Genomic DNA, 23,154 nt, shown 5'->3' on the forward strand with positions numbered 1-23,154 from the left:
TTTTAAAACCAGATTAACCCCAAACTTTTGAAAGTAAATTATTATCCCATTATTTGAATTTCTCATGTGAATTCCTTCAGGCCCATTGCTATTATAGGGACCCCTGGTTGCAGGTGATTAAAACGAAACAACACCCCCCTCCCAAAAAAAACCCCAAAAATAACAAAAAAAAAAAAACAAAAAAAAAAAAACAACAAAAACAAAACAAAACCAAAACCCCAATAAAACTGCAGTACAGTTCAATAGCACCTGAGAGCCTCAAGGGACGCGGGACCACCACCCTTCTGTCCAGTTCACGGTGGCTTGTGGAAAAGTGTACCTTGCTGTCTGAGCCCGCCCCTCGCCTGGGGCACACACACGCACGCGCGCACTGTAGCAGAGCAGACGTTTTTGGAGCAGCCCACCCCCTCGGTGCAGTATGCCTGTTGGCCTGGGAACTTGCGGAGCTCTCACGTCCCAGCAGTAGTGCACCTCCGTGACCGGGGAACATCTAGACGAGAATCGAGGATAAGACACTTAACTGGATGTGGCCGGGAGGGGGGCACCACAGGCGGAAATGCCGGTGTGACCGAGGGAATAGATGATTATTAGTATTTCTTCTTCTTATTGTTGTCATTGTTGCGGCTGTTATTATTAGGACTACAATTACAAGAGTACAAACTGCCGCTCTCTTCTGAACGTGGACAATCATGCGTGTACTCTTTTGGGGCTTGGGATTCCTGCTATTCCCTCATTTATTGACTGCAGACGCATCTACGGGATCAGAGAGACTGCTATCGAATCCAAGCACAGGTAAAGTGTGCCTACTTCATCGCACAGTATGCCAATGAATGAATGAATGAATGAATGAATTAGAGCAGCGCTTTCGCGCAGATTCTACACTCTGTCTTTTTTCCCCCTCTCTTTTTCGTTTTGGTAACATTCCACTGTGTTGTGTTTCCATGTGCAATAAAAAGAGGAGATCGGCCCCTATGAGATTGTCACGCCGGTGCGAGTGGACGGAGCCGGCGACAGGTTCCCAAGCAGCGTGCACTTCAAGAGGAAACGGCGAAGTTTGGACGAGGATAGCGATAACGCGACGGAGCACTGGTCCTCTCCGAATATCCACTACAGGATTTCTGCTTTCGGACAGAACTATCACCTCAACCTTACTCTGGACTCGGGATTTATCGCCCCCTTATACACCGTGACAATTTTGGAGGGACCCAGAGGAGATAACGTAAGTGACGAGGAAGAGGAGGACACCGAGTTGAGACACTGCTTTTATAAGGGACAAGTCAATGCCAAATCAGAGCACTCCGCAGTCATCAGTTTGTGCTCTGGACTGGTGAGTTTTTTGGCTCGTTTGTTTTTGTGTATTATTTCCCCAGCACGGAGACACTGCGCGTAACTACTCAACGCAAGATTAACTTTATAATTTTTTCATGTGTCTTTTTTATTTTCTTTGCTTTGGGTGACCTCTTAAAACCTGTCAACTCTAACGTTCATCTTTGCACCTAACTTGCGTCAACACTTTGCGCGCGAAAATGCATTTTTTTTTTTTTTTTTTTTTTGGTGCTGATGTAACAGCCCAAAAACTGTTAAGTCATGTTTTCAAAGTGCTCCTATCTGGTTCTTTAGTCTCTCCGGGTCGACGTGACGTGTTTACGCACGCCACTACTGCGCGCGTACGCGCGGCACTGACGTCACCGCAGATAGTAGTTTGAGTGCGGTACTCTCCAAGTTTAATTCGGGCATAATGGCCGAGAGAGGTCTGCCCCAAATGCCAACTAAAGAATGTCAAGCATTTGAGGAGATTGGGGCAGCAACATTTCCTGACAGTTTGTTATTCATTGCCAAAGCTCTGGGAGCACATTGTTTGAGCATGGAAAAGGACTCCTGACCAAACGATTTATTCTTATTTATTGTATGACACTTGTCAGAGAAGCCAAGGTCAATCCAAGTCTACACACAGGGCGTGCTTGTCATGGGAAAGCACCCTGCTGCAGCCCCATGTCTTGTCATGGACTGTACAATAGCTTTTGCCAACCTCCTCTGCCTGCCCCCGTACGTCACTGGCATTGATAGATGAGCAAAAATCCATTATTTGTAGAAAATAAACAACTTTCAGGGTAATTCAGTGAAGTTGGATAATTCCCCACTGCACGCCTGATGTGCTCATGGGAAACTAGTTGGGAATCTGGATGGTGTGTTTGACTGACATTGGGTCTGTGGTCTGGGAGACATTGGGTCAGTTGTCAGGGAGAAGAGTGGAGTTGTGGTCTGCCTCACAGTCAAAGGTTCCTGGGTCTGACTCTCAGCATTCTGGCACATTCAAAAATATGTCGCTGTGTGAACAGTTACTGATCTGTCTATTCTGTGCCTTTTGATTGCCTGTTCCTGTCCGAGTCGAAGGTGTACGCCGCTTCTCGCCCAAAGTCAGCTGGGATTGGCTCCAGCTCAAGCGCGAGCCTGCTGAGGGTAAGCGGTCTCGAAAATGGATGAATGGATGGATGGATGTTGTTACACACAATTGGTTAATACTTGGTGAAGCGTCAAGGCATTTGCGCATCAGTGAACACCACATGGAAAGTGCTTGTGTTGGCGTGTGCTTTATCGAGTGCATCACAGACCTCCGTGTTATCCCGTCACATTAAATGTGCCATGTGAAGTACTGTACATAGAATAGCACTTTGGGCTTACTTGCCAAGAATGCACAACAATATACAGTCTCTGTGTTTTTTTCTGATAGCCATCATTAGTCTCACTTTTGGGACCATTGTTATGTGCGTGCAAATTCAGCTAGAAACGTCTTTTGGCTAAATGAACCCCATTCCACTGATGCTTATTATAACTATCTTGAAGTAGATAGTGCCTGCATTAGGACAAAATCTTGATGTTGAGAGAAGTCAATGGAATATTCCCTTTGGTACTATAATTTGGTAGTCTTAAAATATTTGAGTATAAACACTTGCAAAACTGTATGTTCAGTATATATTCTGTGGGTTGACTGAATGGCCGTGATTAACTGCTTTATTTTCTTTTTCCTCAGTTTGGTACCTTCAGATCTCCAGAAGGGGAATATTTTGTTGAGCCCCTTCACAGCTATCGAGGAGAACATTATGAAGAGGAACACACAAAACCTCATATTGTGTACAGGAAAAGTGCACCCGAGAAAGAGAAATCTGTGGAGAACTCCACTTGTGACACTTCAGGTGAAGCAGATGACATGATTAGATTGCATACGTCATCAGTATTGTTGCACAGACTGTATATGGTGCACTCATATGGAGTCAAACCTTTCTACTCATGCGTGCGTGTGTGCGTGCGTGTGTGCGAGTGTGTGCGTGCCCGCACGTGTGCACATGTGTGGATCTCGTCAGACCTACAAGAGAGTTCCCACAGATGTCAGAAGCTGCGTCATTCCCAAAGTCCCCACAATTGTATCAGCAAATGATTATGCAATAGTAAATGAGGCTATTGTGTTTTTCTAGAGATTGTAGCATAATCATAACATGTATAGTTTATCTTGCTAAGGAATTCAGGGAGGGTGAATAGGGATGAGTAAAAAGTGTGGCTGTTTCACGGAATCGAAAAATATTCACACTCGCTATTGATGTGACATGCAGTTTTTGTTTTTTTTAATTTTCATATATTCACATTCATGAAATTTACAATGTCTAATAGCTGACAGCAGCAGCTTTCCTCGTCTCACACAGGAAAACTCATTTGGAAGTTCTCCCTTGTATCATCTCATCTCAGTTTACTGTCTGAACTTCCTGTTGACTTTTGACTCTTCCTTCCACTTTGTGATAAGGAAGCTGGGTCGACCCACTACCATGAACATGCAGTGTCGATTTCATGAAGACAAATCCGTGTCAAATACTCAAAATGGAGAAATTAAAGCAAGAATGTCATTGGGGTCATGCGTTTGCCTGAAAAAACAAAGATCCCATATGAGCGTTGCCTTCATTCCCATGGTGACCCTGGATAACTTGCTTTAGTGGTCCACAATACCGGTGAACCAACTGCGGTACCCCTTGTGTTCCTAATGGACGACTTTGTGATTATGATAGGCATTCTTCAAAATGATTGCTAATTGTGCTTTTAGTGAGAGGCTTTGACTCAGAAGGGAGACCGAAAGTTCAGCCGTTCAAATCCCGGCTGCAAGTGTCCGCATGTTGAAGTGTCCTTGGGCAAGACACTGAACCCCAATTTGGCGCTAGGCGGCAGTTGGCCAAAAGTGGATCAATGGGAGGCTTTTGACCCTGTGCTAGTGTAGATAAAGTGCTACAGAAGTGCAGTCCATTTCCCATTTCAATTCATTCTCTTGGCCTATTTTTTTTTCTGGCCTTGTATATTGGCTGACAATTTTATCGCCTTCATCAAGAGCAAAAAAATGAAACTGTTTCTCCACAGGATTAGTTCAAATGCTTTCTTAATTCTCTGCCAGATGTTTGGGCTCACTGTGATAAGCCTTTGTGCATTTTGAATCAATTGAGGGAGTGTGTTATCAAATTCATTCTTGGGGTATGTTTTATTGTGAAATGTTTTGAAATCATGACTTGGTATGACATTGTAGTCATCTGAAGGTAAGGGTAACACACAAAGGTATAGCTTGTTCCGAGTCAACACTGTAGTGGTAAAATCATTTTCCAGCAGTACTGAGAGTGTTATGTTACTCCCTTGTTGGCGTGGTCTTCTGGTGTGTGCGCTCCAGCTCGTGCTACTTTCTTTATGGCCTAATGCCAGGTTTACCTAGCCTGAACTCTTTGCCCTTTTCTGAGAGAAAAAAGCACTCCAGGCGGCATTCAACACAATTTGAGCTGCAATGACGGAAAGGGGAAAGACACAGCAAGATATCTGAACCCTAACCTACAGCTTCACCTCATGACTCTTTGGTTTGAAAGACCTCATTCGCATGACATTCATGTGTATCAACACATTTCTCGTCCCTTCTGGCTCTTCTTTCTAGGACACAAACGTGCGCATAAGCGGCACAAGCTCTGGAAAAAGCCAACAGCTGGGGTGTCTTCGGAGAAAGTGCATGTTCCCAGGACTGGTATACTGAGTGATGTGGAGTCGCTAAGTGCCCGCCTGACCAGCGATGCCTCGCGCAGATCAGGGAGCAACAGTGTTGGCGGAAAAGCTGCGAATGACAGCAGCAGTGATGACTCGAGACCTCACAAGCGGTCAAAGCGCTTCCTCTCCTTCCCTCGCTTCGTTGAAGTCATGTTGGTGGCTGACAGCAAAATGGTGGAACATCACGGCAGCAACCTGCAGCACTACATACTCACCTTAATGTCCATTGTAAGTCCTGCTCTTTGGGAATACCGCATGATCGCTGACCAAAACATTAGGTACATTTGCTGTCGCGCAGCCCCATGCTGAGACGTGATTATTATTATTAAGGGTACTCAATGTAGTGGTTTTCCCAATGTAGTCTCCAGTAAGTCCAAATGTAGGCACTGTGCACGGAAAGCTGAATTTATATACAGATACAGTGCATGTAAAAACAAAATGTTTTCCCACCATCTAAATAATGGGACTGTGATAAATCAGTTACAAATGATTTCTACTCTTAATGTAATTGATAACAAGAAAATCTAAAGGGTATGTAAAAATAAACAACAGAAACAATTATTTTGCAAAAATGTGCACACACTCTCATAACAAGGGATGCAGGTGTGTTCAGAATTAACCAACATTTAAACTCGTGTTAAATGTCAGTCACCCCCCACCAACACCCTTTTTAAAATGTCTTTGATTAACCGCAATTGCAACTTTTTAATAGGCTTTTTCTGGCATTTCAAGCCGAAGCTTGAAGGTTTGGTTTTGACACTGACCACTATTTGGAATTGTTCATAATTCTGTCCACTTTCACTAAGGCCCCAGTTCCAATGAAAGGAAAACACCCCAAAATATGACGTTCCACCTGCCATACTTCTCCTTTGGTGATGAGCAGTGTTGTGTTTGCATCATTTAGATTTACTGCCAAAAAAGCTAACATTGGCTCCATCAAACCATAAATAATTTTCCCACAAGCGTTTAGAAAATTTCAAATGTGCTTTTACAAAATGTAGCCGTGGTTGGGATGCTTTTCTTTTTTAATGTTAAGTTAATGCCACCCGACTCCATATCCCATACATACAGTATGAACAACACATGCGATTGTATTGTAGTAAACATGCAGTGCAGTATTTTCCAGATATTTCTGAAGCTCTTTTATAGTTCCTGACCGTTTTTGGAGGCTCGACCAGTTCTCCACAATATCACTGACTGTCTTCACCATATTCCATGGAAAATTTATACAGCCAATTCTCAACACCCTATATCCGGTTCAGAGTCGTGGGGCACTGGAGTCTATCCCAGCTGAATTCTGGTGACAGACAGACAATGCCTTGAACGAATCGCCAAATAGTTGAAAGACGGAGAACTATTCACACTCACATTCGTACCATCACTGAGTTAACTGAACCCACGCTGCCTGTAACAAAGTTGGGCGAGTGTACCACTACACCATCAGTGACTTTGTATATTTAATACCTTGTAAATAATTTTATACACTTCTCCTGATTGTTACCTTTGAACGTGAGATTGCTCTGATACTGTTGAAGCTCTCTGCGTCCCATGGCTTCTGCTGTAATATGTGACAAATGCCAGGAAAAGCCAACCAGATCGTCTGAACTTTATTTAGGGTTAATTAGAGGCACTTTAAATGGTAGCGGGTGTGTGCTGACTCGCCTTTAACAGGAGTTTGAACATGGCTGGTTAATGCTGAACAGTTAATTTCAATTGAGTTTTATAGGTTGCTGGTTACATTAATGGTGGAAAAGAAACATGAAATTATTTATCTTGGTCTCATTTGTTTATATCACAAAAATCTAGCAATTGTGCAGACCTTTTAGATCGACTGTAAATTGTACTTCTTGTACATACTAGGAGTCCATAACACAACAAAGAATAGGGCAGCCTCGGACAGGGGTAAAGACAATTTTCAAACTGCCAAGGGGGGAGAGGGCGATCTGAGGCAGTGCCTCACTGGCAGCTTTGATGAATGTTTAAAAAAATATGCTCAGGTATGTCACATAGAGAGCATATTCTCATTCAAATAACAGCTTTTCTGGTATTTCTGAGACCGTTGGTCCTCAAGGGGGGGTTGAAATGACCAACTTGTTGTGGATAAAACATGCTTTCTCAACATGGGTTCGAGCCATTATCATCTTAATCCTCGAATCATCCAAATTTTCTTGCACATGCTTTAAAACAGGATGCCTGATAATGAACACAACTGTTCATATTTAAGCTATCTTAAATAAAATGCTTTTTGTTTCTTGTCTTTTATTCAGGTATCCTCCATCTACAAGGACCCCAGCATTGGCAATCTAATTAACATTGTAATTGTAAAATTAGTCATAATAAACAATGAGCTGGTAAGAAGTGTTAGTTACCATGTGTGGGGTCAAGGAACATACTGGACATTTTGTGCATCTAACTTGGCTCTTTTTCTTAGGACGGTCCCCTTGTTTCATTTAATGCACAAACCACGTTGAAAAACTTTTGCATTTGGCAGCACAGTCAAAATGTCCTGGATGATAACCACCACTCACATCATGACACCGCCATCCTTATCACAAGGTGCTTGGCAGACAGTTTTTTTTATTATTAGTAGTATTATAATTATTGGAGACTGTAATATCAAGAAAGATGTTCCTTTTTTTTCATTGTTTATACTTTCCCCATAGACAAGACATCTGCAGAGCAAGGGATAAATGTGACACATTAGGTAAGTGTCTATTAAATAAAATAAATACTGACAACATTCAAATAAATCAACTATGCACTCACCTATAACCTTAGCTATATATGCACTTTAATTAATTCCTATGTAAGAACTGTATCAAAAAGTGCAACAAACTTACAGCTGCTTTCTAATCTCCACTCCAGTCCTGTAGATGCACGTAACGTAAAGTGTTTAACAACTAACATGACCAAGATTTTCTTCTTCTTCTTCCCTGATTCCCACTAAGAGTGAATGGTTGCTTTCTTTGCCCATTGTGGAGATCAGTTGGAATAAATTTTGGATTATTCTGGTAGGAAACAGAGCAACACAAACAAACACATCACACGTGGGACGAGCTCATGCTTTCCATTTTAAGGAATTAGCGATGCTAAATTTGTGTTGATCTAATCCCACCTTCATTTACTGTAACTACAGAAGGGGTATACAATGTTGGGCAATGAGGCAGTTATTGTCATTGTCTGTGTCAATTAAAACTTTCCAAAGGCAGACGTGCTGAAAGAGCCTCTGATGGATTGTGCAGTTGTATGTAATAGACTTAAAGGACCTGTAGTGTTCAGATGGCCTATATATATTGTCTTCATTTATTTTTTGCTGAAGAAACTGAAACTGAGAGTCATTTCCAATGATCTCAATACATTGTGGAGCAAACGGTAAAAAACAAATTGAACTGTTAATGGTGTTTTTGCTGCATAGTCAGTGCGGACAAAGGATCGTACATTACTATTTGCAATAAAGTGGCAGTATTTGCTTATATCTGGTTATACCTGGAATTTAACCACCTTTAAAGAAAAATTCCAGACAATAATTTAAAAAAAAAAAATTACATTTATTTATTTATTTTTTTATAGCTTGCTTGAGTTTCCAAACACCAATTTGTTCAAGTTGGTATCATATCTTATATTGCTATCATATACTCTTACACACTCACATCAATGTGACACCACAAAATTTTCTTCAGCTGCTAATTCAATATGAAAAAAAATAGCTAATTTATTACACCGTAATTGATTAAATGTTATGCTCATCCAAGTCATCCGCAGCCTATAATGTTGCAAAACCAAATGCCTGTCTTAGGTCATCTTTCCAAACTAATTTTCAATGGTGAGCGAGTACAACAATGAGCAAAAAAAATGTATATAGGTGAATCTGCACTCACTTATCTCATGCAGCTGCTTCCTTCTGTAATTACATATCACAGCGATCAATTTTGACAAAACAAGCCTACTCAAAATAAGCGGCTCTGAAAATGGATAGATGGATACATTATCAATCAATATTGTCTGAAGAAACCCATCCATGTTTTCAATATAGGTGTTCATTGTGCTGCAAAACATGCATTGCTTAATAAAGAAATCTTCTCATCCTCCATTGTTGACATCAGCAGGCTTACACAGGTTTTTACTGCAATGTGGGCAGGACAAAAATAAAGAAATCAAAGATGTCATCAGAAAAAAAATACAAATTTACGACTATTTTGAAAGCAATTATTTTCTTGTTTTGATGTAACTGAACTATGAAATAAGAGCTGATGTTCACAGCATTACAGAGGTCCTTGAACCATCGCACTCGGATGTTGAACTGATCCTCATACCTTTCAGGACTGGCTGAGTTGGGCACTGTGTGCGATCCGTACAGGAGCTGCAGCATCAGTGAGGACAACGGCTTGAGCACAGCGTTCACCATCGCCCATGAACTCGGCCACGTGTAAGTGCCACATGTGAGACGCCCATTGACTTTCGTCAACATTCTTATATGGCTGCATTGGTAGCACTTCAAACATTTTCTAAGAAGTCACGTGAGAAGGAAGAGATCAAGGACACAACAGCTGGACATCCTTTCCTTTTTCTAAGCGTTTGGCTCTGCTTATGCGTGCAACGGATCACATTTCCTCACTTTTTGAAATATACTGTGAGCACAATTTATGACCTTTGCCCGCCTGCGCAAAGTCTGTTTTGTCCAAAGTCTTGAGTCAGCCAGAGCATGGACCCGTTAGCCTGCTACACCGGAGACTGTTACAGACCTCATTCTCTCTAACAAATGCTCTTTCGAATCAGTAACAAACGGTGTGATTGTTGAATTCCATTTTTATCCGCATCAAGCGGTGACAGCATGCACAGCGACGGCTTAGCAGTGTTATATGGTACCTGTCAGGTGGGCCGTTGAGTAGCTCAAGGGAGGGTGCAATGCAAGCCAGCAGAGCAGTGTGGGACTGTACCTGTCCACCGCTGACTACAGCAATAATTACACACACATCAGAGCTTTGAGACTGATCTTACGGACACTTGCCAGTGATTTATCATTAAAAAAATGCTTTTCTTTCTTTTGAGGTATATCAGTGATGGTATTAATATGTATGGTGTATGCAGTATGCACTGGACAGACTTAAAATTTACACAATGTAGTGATATTAAATGCAAGAGCTGCATCAAAAAGAGCATTCTGGCTTTATGAAGAAAATAAAATCAAAAGGAATTAATTTAACAATGTTTTTTTTTTTTTTTTTAAATCAGACACAGCTCTCCGGATATTGGAGTGCTACAATTATACAGCACAACAAAATTACTGCCACATTAACAACTGATTCTGTTAAATCGTTTTTTCTTGACCAGCCAGTTTTCAAACACATGCCAAAATGTGTTCCGTTTGTAAGCGGAAACAATTAGATTTCATTGACCTATTGTGCGTTCTCTCTTCTAGATTCAACATGCCTCATGACGACAGCAATAAATGTAAAGAGGATGGTGTCAAGATCCAGCAACACGTGATGGCTCCCACACTTAACTACAACACAAATCCTTGGATGTGGTCCAAGTGTAGCAGGAAGTACATCACAGAGTTCCTTGAGTATGTCTTTTTCCTCACGATTGTTCCAAATATACACATGAATCATCTTTTCAGTCTGATATGTAGGAACTGCAAAGGAACTCAAATAATTAGAGAGCAAAATAAATATAGCATGTTGATTCATATGTTGTGGATTTAGCAGAATGTGCTGTAAAGATGGTGATAAAATTATCACAATGAGATACAGCCATTGCGTGCTGTTCATAAAATGGAACACTGACACTCGTGACAGCATTACCGTGGCCCCTCCTCAAGACTGTTACAGCCTCCTTGTTTACTCAAATAAATAAAAGAAAACATGAGTGAATTTGAAAAAGTAAGCCGCATAGTATCTGGCAAATGTCCAAAATCTCTTACGTAACTCCCAGCCAATCAAAGCTTACTCTTTTCCCTTAAACAACTACGTTGACGGAATAGAGTATAGATGTGGAGGGGGGCTTGGGGGAGAGCTCAAGCAGTATGTACAATAGAGGACTTTATGAATGTGCAGAAAAATAACATTGTTGTGTGTTTGTGTTTTTTCTGCGTCTTTTGGTTTTCCTTTTTTTGTTTAAGTCCCTTTATTTTTATTTCCTAATAGCACAGGCTATGGGGAGTGCTTGCTTGACGAGCCCATTTCTAGGCCATACAGTCTCTCACAGCAGCTGCCTGGACGAATATACAATGTCAATAAACAGTGTGAATTGATATTTGGGCCGGGAACACAGGTGTGCCCTTATATGGTAAGTGGAGTCTAAACTGTGATGTTGTAGACAGAGCTTGTGTTATGACCATTGGCTGCACTATGGCTGTGCTAAATCTGAAGCCTGTGTAGTGTAACATTGTAATACCACGCTATGTATCATCATCTGACTGAGGGAATAAACACATACATCATATGCATCAAATGCTGCGCTTTTTGGCCATTATTTTTTTTTTTTAACAATTGTGTGAAGTTAGGATTTTACACCTAAACTATGCATCAATTTTTGGTCAAAAGTGCAGAAATATATGTAATGTAAAGGTACACTATATGGACAAAGCTCTTTGGACACAGTTTTTCATCAATTACTTAGTGGTTGGACAAAATCTTTTAGTTCCCACTTTTTCATCCTACCAGGATGATTTAGACAATTCTACGCCGCCCTGCACGAAGCAAAGTTAGTTTAATGTGGGATAACTTGATTGAATTCCATCCCATTTAACACATTTGGGATCAATTCATACAGATTAGAATTCATTTCTTTTGACTGAATGAATTTAAATTCCTTCAGAAACACTCAAAAGTCATCTATAAATATTTCCAGTAGAATGGAAGCTTTTATAGCAACAACCAGGTCTAAGAGTCATGTCTTCCATTACTTTTGTCCATACACTTCATGTATACAGGTACATGTATCACATCTGTAATAGCTTGCGACTTGATTTATTTATTTTAATTTTTTGGCTGATCCATCCACCCTATAAAAACAGAACCAGCTAAGGAGCCCTTTGCAAATATGAAGCATTATGCAATCTGAAATAACCTTCAGTAATGTGTAATGTGTGTGTGTTCAGACCCAGTGTCGAAGGCTGTGGTGTACCAGCCCAGAGGGCGCCCAGAGGGGCTGCAGGACGCAGCACATGCCATGGGCTGATGGCACTGATTGCTCCCCAGGAAAGGTAAGATGTACAAATGAAGACAAGAATATATGAAGAACTTTTCATGGTTATGTACAATACAAAGTCTGCATTTCAGTTGTAAATACAGCAAGCGCAGGCAGAAGGGAGTTTGGGTTTGTTGCCCTTGCGAATGTATGGGGAATCATAGCAAAAAAAAAAAATAAATATCACCCAGGTTTAATGATCCGACTCACATTTTTGCATTCACATATGCACGTAGACATGCAAACACACAGACCACACTAAATTCTTAAACTTTGTTGATCTAATCAAGACTGTTATCCTGCGCTTCTGAGCTGAGACATTTCTTGTCTTCTATTCACATAGAGGAAGATATGAAATATTTCACTGTATAATTTCATTGAGGTTGGCATCAAAGACCAGGAGTGCAGAAGTTTTGCCCATGATTTCATGCACCATTGTTCCTCGTTGCATTTATGACTATTTTCTCTTCTTTCTTTAGTTCTCGTTTCCTGATGTGTCAAACCTTTTTACTTTCCTCTCTTAATGCAGCACTGCAAGCACGGCCTATGCATAGCCAAAGAGCACGACGCCACACCTGTGGAGGGGGCATGGGGAGTTTGGAGTCCTTTCGGTACCTGTTCTCGGACATGCGGCGGGGGAATCAAGATAGCGGAGCGTGAATGCAACCGACCCGTGTGAGCACGCCTCTTTACAGTGATGCATGCCAGCTGGACCTTGTCTCCATCTTAGATGCAGAAGTCAGTGTTCCATAGATTCACCCTTAGGGAATTCCTGCCATATCTAATGTTCAGCCACACTTTCTCTGGTGGCCAATTTTAAATATTTTTTTTTTCCCGGTAAATACACAAATCTTACAGTAGTTCTATGCAAAGGGAAGGGGAGAAGGAGTACAAGAATTTTCCTTTTTGTGGAAACGCTGATGGCTTCATGCCTACCCCTTCTTGGTTTTTTTTAAATTAGGAGATAACTGTTAAGGATGGATTGATTGATTGATTGATGATTGATTGATGATTGACTGATGATTGATTGATTGATTGATTGATGATTGATTGATGATTGATGATTGATTGATTGATTGATTGATTGATTGATTGACCATGGCTATTCTTCCCAGGCTAGTCAAATGACATAGTCTCTCCAGTGTGTTCTTATGCTGGTGCAACATGCCCAGAACACCTCACTGGGGAGTCATCTAGGAGGGATCGTAATCTTCTGGCTCATCTCAATGTGGAGGAGCAGCAGCTCTACTCTGAGCCTCTCTCAAATGACCGAACTTCTCACTCTATGTCAAAGGGAGAGCCCAGACACCCTGCGGCCGCTTTCGGTTATGACCCACAGCTTCTGACTATAAGTGAGGGTAGGAACATAGATCAACCGTTAAATTGAGAGGTTCAGCTTTTGGTTTAGCTCCCTCAACGGCAAAACGGACCGATACAAAGTCTGCATAAATGCAGACACTGAACTGATCCCCTTGTTAATACCCCGTTCCATTCTTCCCTCACTCGTGAACAAGACCCCAAGGTACTTGAACTCCTCCATTTAGGGCAGGATCTCATTCGTGATCTGGAGAGGGATCTTCACTGTTTTCCGACTGAAAACCATGGTTAAGATTTGGAGGTTCTGACTGTCATCCTAACCGGTGGTTTTACAATATTGTAAGCTTTGCCCAATACAAACAAGCCTTCGGTTTGGCACTGTCCAGGGGTTTGAGATGCCATTTGTTTGTTTGTATTTACTCTTATGATTTGTCCCCACCAGGCCCAGGAATGGAGGAATGTATTGTGTTGGTCGCCGGATGAAGTTCCGTTCGTGTAACTCTGAGCCATGCTCTAAGCAGAAGAAGGACTTCAGAGAGGAGCAGTGTGCTGCTTTTGACGGGAGGCATTTCAACATCAACGGTCTACCTCCTAATGTTCGCTGGGTCCCCAAATACAGTGGAAGTGAGTCTTGCACCCCATTGCAATCTTTTTATTTAATAATAACGTCCGACTAGTGAAGACATAGAGTATTTATCTTCCTATTGTCTCTGTGAGCAGTCCTGATGAAGGACAGATGTAAGCTGTTCTGCAGGGTAGCAGGCAGCACAGCCTACTATCAGCTCAGGGACCGGGTCACTGACGGCACTGCATGTGGACCTGATACCAATGACATCTGCGTCCAAGGCTTGTGCAGGGTGAGATTCATTGTGTGTGGTTACACTTCACAAAAGCATACAATGAGCAGAAGAAGCTGAAGAAACAGTAGAATATATATTTCGGTCGCTGAACTGCACACAATTTTTGGGTTTAAAAGCCGTCCACTGTGGATTTACTCATCTTGGCAAGTGAAGTTTGATTGATCTCCTTTTACGTGGGCTGGGCCATACATCTTTGTTGAGATTAAAAAACATCTTGCTGAAAGCTCTCACATGTGGTTCAGTTTAAGTGCTGTCTCTAATGGTGTGTTACAAGGCAAATGTAGTTCAGATGGGTGGCTGGAACAAGTGAGATATGTCAAGGGCTACACGGTTGCTCTTTCACTATCAATGCATCGATTGGAATAATCAAGCACACATATTGCCAAACTCCAATGGAATGTATGTATGTTGTTTTGTATGTTATACACTACATTATTTTATTTTGGATATCGGGCAGTGATGTACAGTTGAAGTACATGAAGTAGTTTCATTGGAACCGAAGTTGGATTTTGTCTATGGACTTTACATGTTCTCTTTGATTGTGTGGGTTCTTTTTCTCAAAGATCAATCTTAATTGGAGACTCTAAATGCATGTAGATGTAAAAGCATGAATGTAATTGGTTTTCTGTCTGTCAGCGCTGTTATTGACTGGTGAGCAGTCCATGGTGTACGCCGTCTCTCACCCTGAGTCAACTGGGATGACCACCTTACCTTGTACAGCATACATAATGTATGAAATGGGTGGATATTTTCTAACATACATTTGTTTTTGTCTCTTCATATCACTGCATTGCTGAACAGCAAGCTGGCTGTGACCATGTATTAAACTCCAAAGCCAGGAGAGACAAATGTGGTGTGTGTGGCGGTGACAATTCTTCCTGCAAAACTGTGGCAAACACTTTCAACATTGTACGCTATGGTTAGTCGCAATCTTTTTTAAATGTATTCCAGCTGTTCTAAGTCCACATTTGTACATGCTTACTGTAGCACTAGCAATTAGAGTCAAAGTGTATCTAATAGTCAACATCAATGGACAGGCTACAATGAAGTTGTACGGATACCCAGCGGTGCTACAAACATAGATGTTCGTCAACACAGCTACTCAGGGAAACCAGAGGATGACAACTACCTCGGTAAGAAATAACAATCTTTGTCCACAGACAATAAAGCAGTCTTGACAGTATTATGGAGTTACAAGATTAATATAAGATTTTATTTATTTTTGTAAGTGTAATTTGCAGAAGTGTTGAACATCCAACTTTGTTGCGGCTATAGGCCTCTCACGATAATTACTACGGTATATCGGCCTATCATCTGATAAGAAAACTGGCACCTGGCACTGGCACTTTTCCACCTTTGCCAAATTTTCATTGTTGTGGTGAGCCAATGGCTCACACAGTGAGTCAACAAAAAGTGGGATGCCTGTGTGATCAAACGCTACTGGGCTCCAAGAATGCTCCTGGACCAGTGTTGTTTCTCTTTGTCCCTCTATCCTGCAATCTAGCTCATTAGCTCGCAAGCTAGCTAATGAGTTAGCCCATGAGCTCATAAGCTAAACAGCTTGCTCCACCATGGCAGTATCACCTCAAACATCAGCACCTCCTAGTTGTTGTGTGTGTTAGTACCCAACTAAGACAAACATGGAAAACTTTAATTTAGGATAAGTAAAGCGGCACATGCTATTCAGGCTGTAGTTGACCACAGCCCAGTTAGGGATTGTATATTGATTGACAGGTGAAGGCTCATCTTCAGTGGACCACTCATTCAGTCTTGCAGCACGTGGGCTTTCCACATATTTCATATTTTGGCATGAAAAGAATCAATAACAATGTTATCCTTTGTGATTTTTTTTTTAAACATATGGTCTTAAAATCTGTATTACAATGACAGGCCTATTTGCAGCTGTTGTTTTAAATCATACTGGTGTACCTAATATTATGTCAAAAATAACAACCTCTCTGTATGATAAAGTGTAGTTCAACACCACTGCAAACTATAGGCGCAATAATAAACTGAAAATTGTTTTTCCACATTATCTTTGTAAATACATTTTCTATGCAGACATCTTGGATGTCATTAGCTCAAGTGTAAGTTGCCACAATATTGTAGCCAGTTGTTAGTATGTACTGTTATCATAAAGAGAACAATTTCTAACGTGCTGCAACATAAAATGGGATTTTTTTTTCCCCTGCTTTTTAACACATTGGCTTTGTCATGCATCCTTTATCTCTGCCTTTCCGTTATTGGCCACTTTTACGTGAAAAGGTATAAAGGAGTATGCCAAAATCGCCTCAGCATGGATGTGGTGGCATTTAGCTTAATGACGCAGGCACGCATGCTAAAACCAGAGCTAAGATATCATTTGGGTTAAACTGCTGTCATGATAAATGTCTTCGTGTGCATACGGTGTACACTATATGGATGCATATTGCCGCTGATGATATGTAAACATTTGAAGACTCTGGACTTTCGTAAATCACCCAAACAGTTTTCAACAGGACGAGACGTTCATAGAGACGTGCATACAGTAGCTTTTACATCTCTGGGAATATCCACCCACATTATGCACTTTATTAACAAATTCAATAATTACTATCTGTTAAGTTAGCTGAACCTTGTGTACAGGTTTGACAGGACAATTTTATTTCTGCAAGATATCTATTTATGTATCAAGTATGCAAGTTAACCAAAGTTCATTTGATCTCGATGAATACCACTCAATCTGCTCCTTTAGTGCAGCGGGATCACGCACCACATGTAACGGCTTCTTTTTGTGTCCCTGCAGCCATATCAAATAGCCGTGGAGAGTTTCTGCTTAATGGAGACTTTGTAGTCAGCATGTTCAAAAGGGAAATTAAAGTAGGAAATGCTGTCATCGAGTACAGTGGCTCGGACCACGTCATGGAGAGGATTAATTGTACTGATCGCATTGAAGAGGAGATCATCGTCCAGGTAAAGTTTCCTTCCATTCCTTCCTACCAAGATTTGTAAAAACTGCTTCCTTTGTTTGATTGATTTTATATGTAACAGTTTTACTCACTTGGTCGTGGTGTGCCTTTTGCATCTGTTGTCAAATGGGGTGGGATTGTTGGAAATGGTTGAAATGGTGACTTCAAAACCATTGTAAGGCTTGAGCTCTAATTGCATGTGAGGATTTTAGGGTTGTAAATCCTGCTTTCAAACTGTTTTGTGATATATGTCTTCACGATAGGTGCTGTCTGTGGGGAACCTTTACAACCCAGATGTCAGGTACTCCTTCAACATCCCCATCGAGGATAGACCTCAGCAGTTCTTTTGGGATGTCTATGGTCCGTGGCAGGAGTGCAGCCGTCTCTGTCAAGGTGAGGGTTAAGCGGTTGACAGTCAGTAGAAGTCTGTTTGAATGATAAATGATATGGTATGACGAGAGGTTGGGAAGAAGAAACAGCGAGGCTGGATAAAGGCAGCAGTCAGTTATAGGCACACAACAAAGAGTAAGGTATAGCTTAACTTGGCACCCTCAGGCTAGGTGAATAGATTTGGCCCATTTTCGTATAAGGCATGCTGCAAATCACTTTTCTGTGCCATGGCTGCACATATGGAAGCAAATATTTGAGTTAAATGAAAACTTGCTTTGACCTATCACCCCACCACTTTGTCATATTTTTGACACTGACCTGCCTGAACAAGCCACTGTGACTACCAGTTCTTTCATTTATAAGGAAAAATCGGAAAACTGCAAGGGAGTTTTGATTGGCAACGCTTGCCAACATGAAGTACGACTGACTCTTTCCTACAGTCCAGCGGATTTTAGTTGTCCTCCACTAGATGCGCAAAATTCAGTGCAGGATATCTGCACTGTTAAGAACCCTCCCTCAGATTCCACTGGTTCCATGAATATATACTGTATATAGTTGCATTTTCCGATGATATGATTTTAAACTGGTGGCACGCTGATGCAACTGGTGAGACCGTTGGCATCGCAGTTCTGAGGACTGGGGTTCAAATTCTGGCCCTGGCTGTGTGGAGTTTGCATGTTCTCCCCTCGCCTGTGTGGGTTTGTTGCGGGCACTCCGATTTCCTCCCACATCCCCCAAAACATGCGTTAATTAGGAATTCTAAATTGGCCTTGGGTGTGATTGTGCCCTGTGATTGGCTGGCACCCAGTTCAGGGTGTATCCCGCCTCCTGCCCAATGACAGCTGGGATACACGCCAGCACCACCCTGACTCTTGTGACCATAAGCGGTTTGTAACATGAATGAATGAGGGAATGATTTTAAACTATGTACTGTCCTACAAAAGCCTAAGCATTGGCAGGAAGGGCCGATACAGCTGATTGATCTGGTACTGGTGTCTTCCTAGGAGAGAGGAAGAGGAAGGTTCTCTGTAGCAGAGAGTCTGACAGGGTGGTGGTGTCAGACCAGAGGTGTCACGGTTTAGCAAAACCTGCTGTCGTCCCTGAGGCCTGCAACACAGAATGTGAACTGAGGTTTGTGTCACCACTTTGATCCATTTTTGACACTTAAAATCCACTTGCTGTCTTTGAAAGTAAATTGATGATTCTCGTACTGTTCAAGTGGTAACTATTATAGTGTAATGTAATGCAGGTGGCATGTTGCACGAAAGAGTGAGTGCACAGCTCAATGTGGTCCGGGATATCGCACCCTGGACACATTCTGTGCCAAAATCAGTCACACAGACGGAAAGATCCAAAAGGTTGATGATCGCTACTGTACTGGGCAGCGCAAACCTGATGACAAAGAAGGATGTCATGGAGATTGTAATCCTGGAGGCTGGGAGTATTCGTCTTGGTCAGAGGTGAGACTGATAAGGTTGTTCAATGTCAAACTGAATTAGACATTTGTTTTTACACAATTTGTTTCCTGCTGTGGATCTGTCCATTATGCAGTGCTCAAAGAGTTGTGGTGGGGGCATGCGCCGAAGAGGGGCAGTGTGTCGAAAGGCAGCAGAGGCTGAGGGCCACGAGAGCAAGTGCAGTCAAAGAGACAAGCTGGCCGTCCAACCCTGTAATGAATTCCTCTGTCCACAATGGAAGAGCGGCGACTGGTCAGAGGTTTGTTCAGTAGTTAGCGGCACAGTTACTTAAAATAAATTCATGGCACCTCCTGGTTCTTCTGGAAAGGGGTCACAGGTACCACTGTGAAAAAAATACCCCTCCCCAATCCCTTCGCTACCACCTTAAAGCACCATTTATAGGAGTAACTCAAGATCAACGTTGTAAGTCAGTGTGGGCAACTTTTTTTCCAATGTGCTTCTCCTCATTGTTTCCAAAGACAAAACTTAAATACAAATAGTAATGAAACAAGCAGCAGAGGATGGTCCATTATTCAACCTATACTGAGTTTACGTATACAGTATACATTTGTGCTCATATGACCATATTAATTTTCTTCTTTTCGAGAAGATTAGAAAGTAAGCTTCCGTTAGACAAAATTGTGCTTCACAGTTAAAACAAAGGTAGTCAGTTTTGACCAATTTTCTCATTACAATAATCAGTTTTACATCTCTGATCAAATCCGAAATCATTGAAGTATGACATTTTATAATAAAAGCGGATTTTAAACTTAAAAGCTCCTCAACGAGGCCCAGAACATATCTTCGAAATGGAGGCCACAGAGGGTCAATTAATAAAATTATGAAAGTGGTTTACCACAGTATTTTCACAGGAGAACCAGCAATCAGTCGGATCAGAGTATTTACAGTTGTTGGCGTGGGAAACTGATGTTTGTGAGAGCCACAATTGTTTTATTATCCCTGTCACTAGGGAAAAGACCATCAACATACATTGACTGAGAGCTATACCTTTGGTTGTTCTTCATTTCTTTGTGGGCGGTGGGAGGGGCGTGACTGGTGAACGTCACCAACTTCACTCTCATTGTGGCTCTCCAAAGCCCAATCAAGTTGCCTTGGGAGACACCCCAGCAGGGGTGCCTCTCTAGTGACTTTGTCGCTAAATTTAGTGACATGCCTGACCCAGCTAGCGAGTATTTTTTTTAATGGAAATAGCGTTTTGATTAATGCGCCCTACCCAAAATCAAATAAAAAATGTGACCTGTAAGTTGAAAAAAAATGTAAAACTATAAGTCAGTCTTGCCACTTTTGGAGTCTCTATATCAGTGTTCCAAACTTTATACACAAAGTACCAACTACAAATATTCTCAGCTCTCCAAATATCAGCATAATAGTAGGTATAAGTGTTCATTTAAAATGAGAGAGTCACAGAAAAAACAATTTAAATGATGACAATCAAAATGTATTCCACATAAAAGTTAAATAAAAATGCAACCAGATAAATGTTAAAAAAGAAATATTTGCTAAGATTAAATGCAAATCTGGTGTACATTAACGTTAAATAGAACTGAACTGCATTTGCTGAACTGCATGGAATGTTTCGCATCCCACGAGAGGAACTTTGAGATTGACTGCTCTATATAACATCAAGAGGATGTTTTCATGAGTTGAATGACTTTGCTGATGCTATACACATTTAGTGAATAGATTTTCCTTTCAGTGCCTTGTAACGTGCGGCAAAGGCTATAAGCACCGCCAGACGTGGTGTCAGTTTGGTGAGGACCGTCTAGATGACCGCTTCTGTGGTTCATCAAAGCCCGAGTCAGTCCAGACGTGTCAGCAGCAGGAGTGTGCCTCTTGGCAGGTTGGACCTTGGGGACAGGTAAGGCCCATTGGTTATTGTTCATATGCTAAACACACAGATTAATGGAGCTCAGAGTTCACGCTGCTATGCACAAGATTTAATTTTTTTCAAATATAGGGATTAATCTCAAAGCTTTGGTTGTGGGTACGTACGTTGAATTTGTACACATGTTCCAGCCAATCTGAGCGAGTAGCTAGAGAATATCACTCTCTGGATGCACAAGTCGTTTTCTAAAAGGGTTTAGTAAAAATTATATGGATGGTACATATTCTCTCATAAGAAGGATATAAGCCCATCTCCAATCAACTACTTTGGTGGTCCATTACACTGGTTACCATCCGTTACATCTCATGTCTGACGATTGCATCAATGCAGGAGTGGTTGACTCAGCTTCCAAAAATAAACTTTGATATTGTGCAAACAGCCCGCAATGACAAACATATGAGGATGTGCACATGCTAAGGTATAGTTGAAGCTGTTTAATCAAGCATGTTTAAATGGTTAAATGGTAGTTGAAGGTACCACCAAACTAGTTTTACCCTATTTCATTGAGGTCAGTGAGACAGAAGACAGTGCAGGCTAGACCTCTGAGATGGCTACTGTAGAGTTCAAGGTACTGTATAAGATATTTTTCAGATATTTTTCTTTTTTTGTCATTTGAGATGATTTTTTTTTCTCTCAACTGATTGCGTTTACCGGTAAAATCTAATTGCCTTTCATGATGGGAAAGTTTTCTTTCTCAGTGCTGACAAAATTTTGTGTGGAACTAGCTTTGTTGGCGCAGATCTTCCTGCTTGGTTTTTTTTTTTTTTTTTTTGGGGGGGTGGCTTACTGTGACTAATATTCCTCCCCTATCACTCTTTTTTTCTTCTGTCTTTTGAACCCAGTGCACTACCTCGTGTGGACTTGGGTACCAGATGCGAGCTGTGAAGTGTGTGGTTGGATCCTATGGTGCAGTCATGGAAGACACTGAATGTAATGCTGCCACCCGCCCAACTGATACCCAGGTAAGGGTGGGGGAAAAAAAAAAACATTTTTGTGGCTTTTTACCTCCTTTTGTTCATCCTTGTGAAGTGATTAAACCCAAATGTGCGTACAATCTCTGTGTCATGCTACCATGTGTGCTCTGTCCGCGCATATGCTGGTATTTAATTTTTTTTCACTCATAAGTGACTTTTAACCACAAATTACATAGGATAAGAGGATAGCCTCCATATTTGTGCACATATGCTCGTCGGAACAGACAGAAACTTATCATTGCCACCTGGTCTCAATAAAGCTGTCTGATAGAGTGTAGTCTACAGGGAAAGCCAGGAAAATAATATACTTCAGTGTCACACAGTTAAACAGCTCTCAGACAGAATTCTTCTGGATGAATATTATAAATTCTCCTGCATTATATAAGAAACAATTCTAATAATAATGTTGACTGTACAGTCTACATGTATTAAATTAAAAGATACATACTGTACTATGCAATTATTCCTCCCACAATTTAAAACTGAGTGTCTTGATGAAAGGTCTCTGGCATTCTTCCATCAAAATACACAAAAAAAATAAAGACTTATGGCCTCTTCATGCTCCAGGGTTCACACAGGCAACAGCGCCAGCAGTGCATCAACTGACTGACGCATAACGCCATGCTGGCCCTATGCGGATCGGATGTGGGCAATAGGGCTACACCCTGAGGATGAGTCTTGTATGCTCAGGAATATGGGATAACCAACCCCTAGGTTGAACTTTTGAGTCTCTGGATAGAACAGTGTCAGAGTTTGGTCAGCATTGTCGGCAGAAGTCAGATTCATTCATGTCAGTTAGCTCAGTCATCCGGGAGGGCCTCAGAATAGAGCACTTTTCCTTGGCATTGAGAACATGCCAGATAAGGTGGTTCAAGGATGCCCCCTGGATGCCTCCCTGGTTAGATGGTCTTGGCACATCCAAGTGGGATGGGGCTCTGGGCATGAAGGCGAGACGGTGCGTTGTGGGTGACCTGTGAATATCCCCAGATCTTCTCATATGAGCTGGCCGAAGTCACTGGGGAGAGGGAAGTCTGGGTTGGATGGATGGAT

At 41.6% G+C, this 23,154-nt stretch overlaps 1 protein-coding gene across 1 annotated transcript in view; it reads left to right on the forward strand.

The window, feature by feature from the left end:
• Window positions 1-250: 250 nt before the first annotated feature.
• Window positions 251-23,154, forward strand: part of LOC133507767 (A disintegrin and metalloproteinase with thrombospondin motifs 9-like) — a 54,664-nt gene continuing 31,760 nt past the window's right edge. Inside the window, 23 exon segments of the mRNA XM_061833178.1 lie at window positions 251-792; window positions 957-1,327; window positions 3,032-3,194; window positions 4,955-5,289; window positions 7,329-7,412; window positions 7,493-7,617; window positions 7,725-7,765; window positions 9,382-9,487; window positions 10,481-10,627; window positions 11,208-11,349; window positions 12,164-12,268; window positions 12,782-12,927; window positions 14,012-14,193; window positions 14,290-14,426; window positions 15,231-15,348; window positions 15,467-15,562; window positions 17,215-17,381; window positions 17,641-17,770; window positions 18,772-18,898; window positions 19,017-19,227; window positions 19,319-19,483; window positions 20,942-21,103; window positions 21,973-22,092. Coding sequence (XP_061689162.1) covers window positions 690-792; window positions 957-1,327; window positions 3,032-3,194; window positions 4,955-5,289; window positions 7,329-7,412; window positions 7,493-7,617; window positions 7,725-7,765; window positions 9,382-9,487; window positions 10,481-10,627; window positions 11,208-11,349; window positions 12,164-12,268; window positions 12,782-12,927; window positions 14,012-14,193; window positions 14,290-14,426; window positions 15,231-15,348; window positions 15,467-15,562; window positions 17,215-17,381; window positions 17,641-17,770; window positions 18,772-18,898; window positions 19,017-19,227; window positions 19,319-19,483; window positions 20,942-21,103; window positions 21,973-22,092 — 3,483 coding nt within the window. The 5' untranslated portion in view covers window positions 251-689.

Source organism: Syngnathoides biaculeatus, chromosome 10, assembly GCF_019802595.1.
Source record: "Syngnathoides biaculeatus isolate LvHL_M chromosome 10, ASM1980259v1, whole genome shotgun sequence".
NCBI classification, from domain to species: domain Eukaryota; kingdom Metazoa; phylum Chordata; class Actinopteri; order Syngnathiformes; family Syngnathidae; genus Syngnathoides; species Syngnathoides biaculeatus.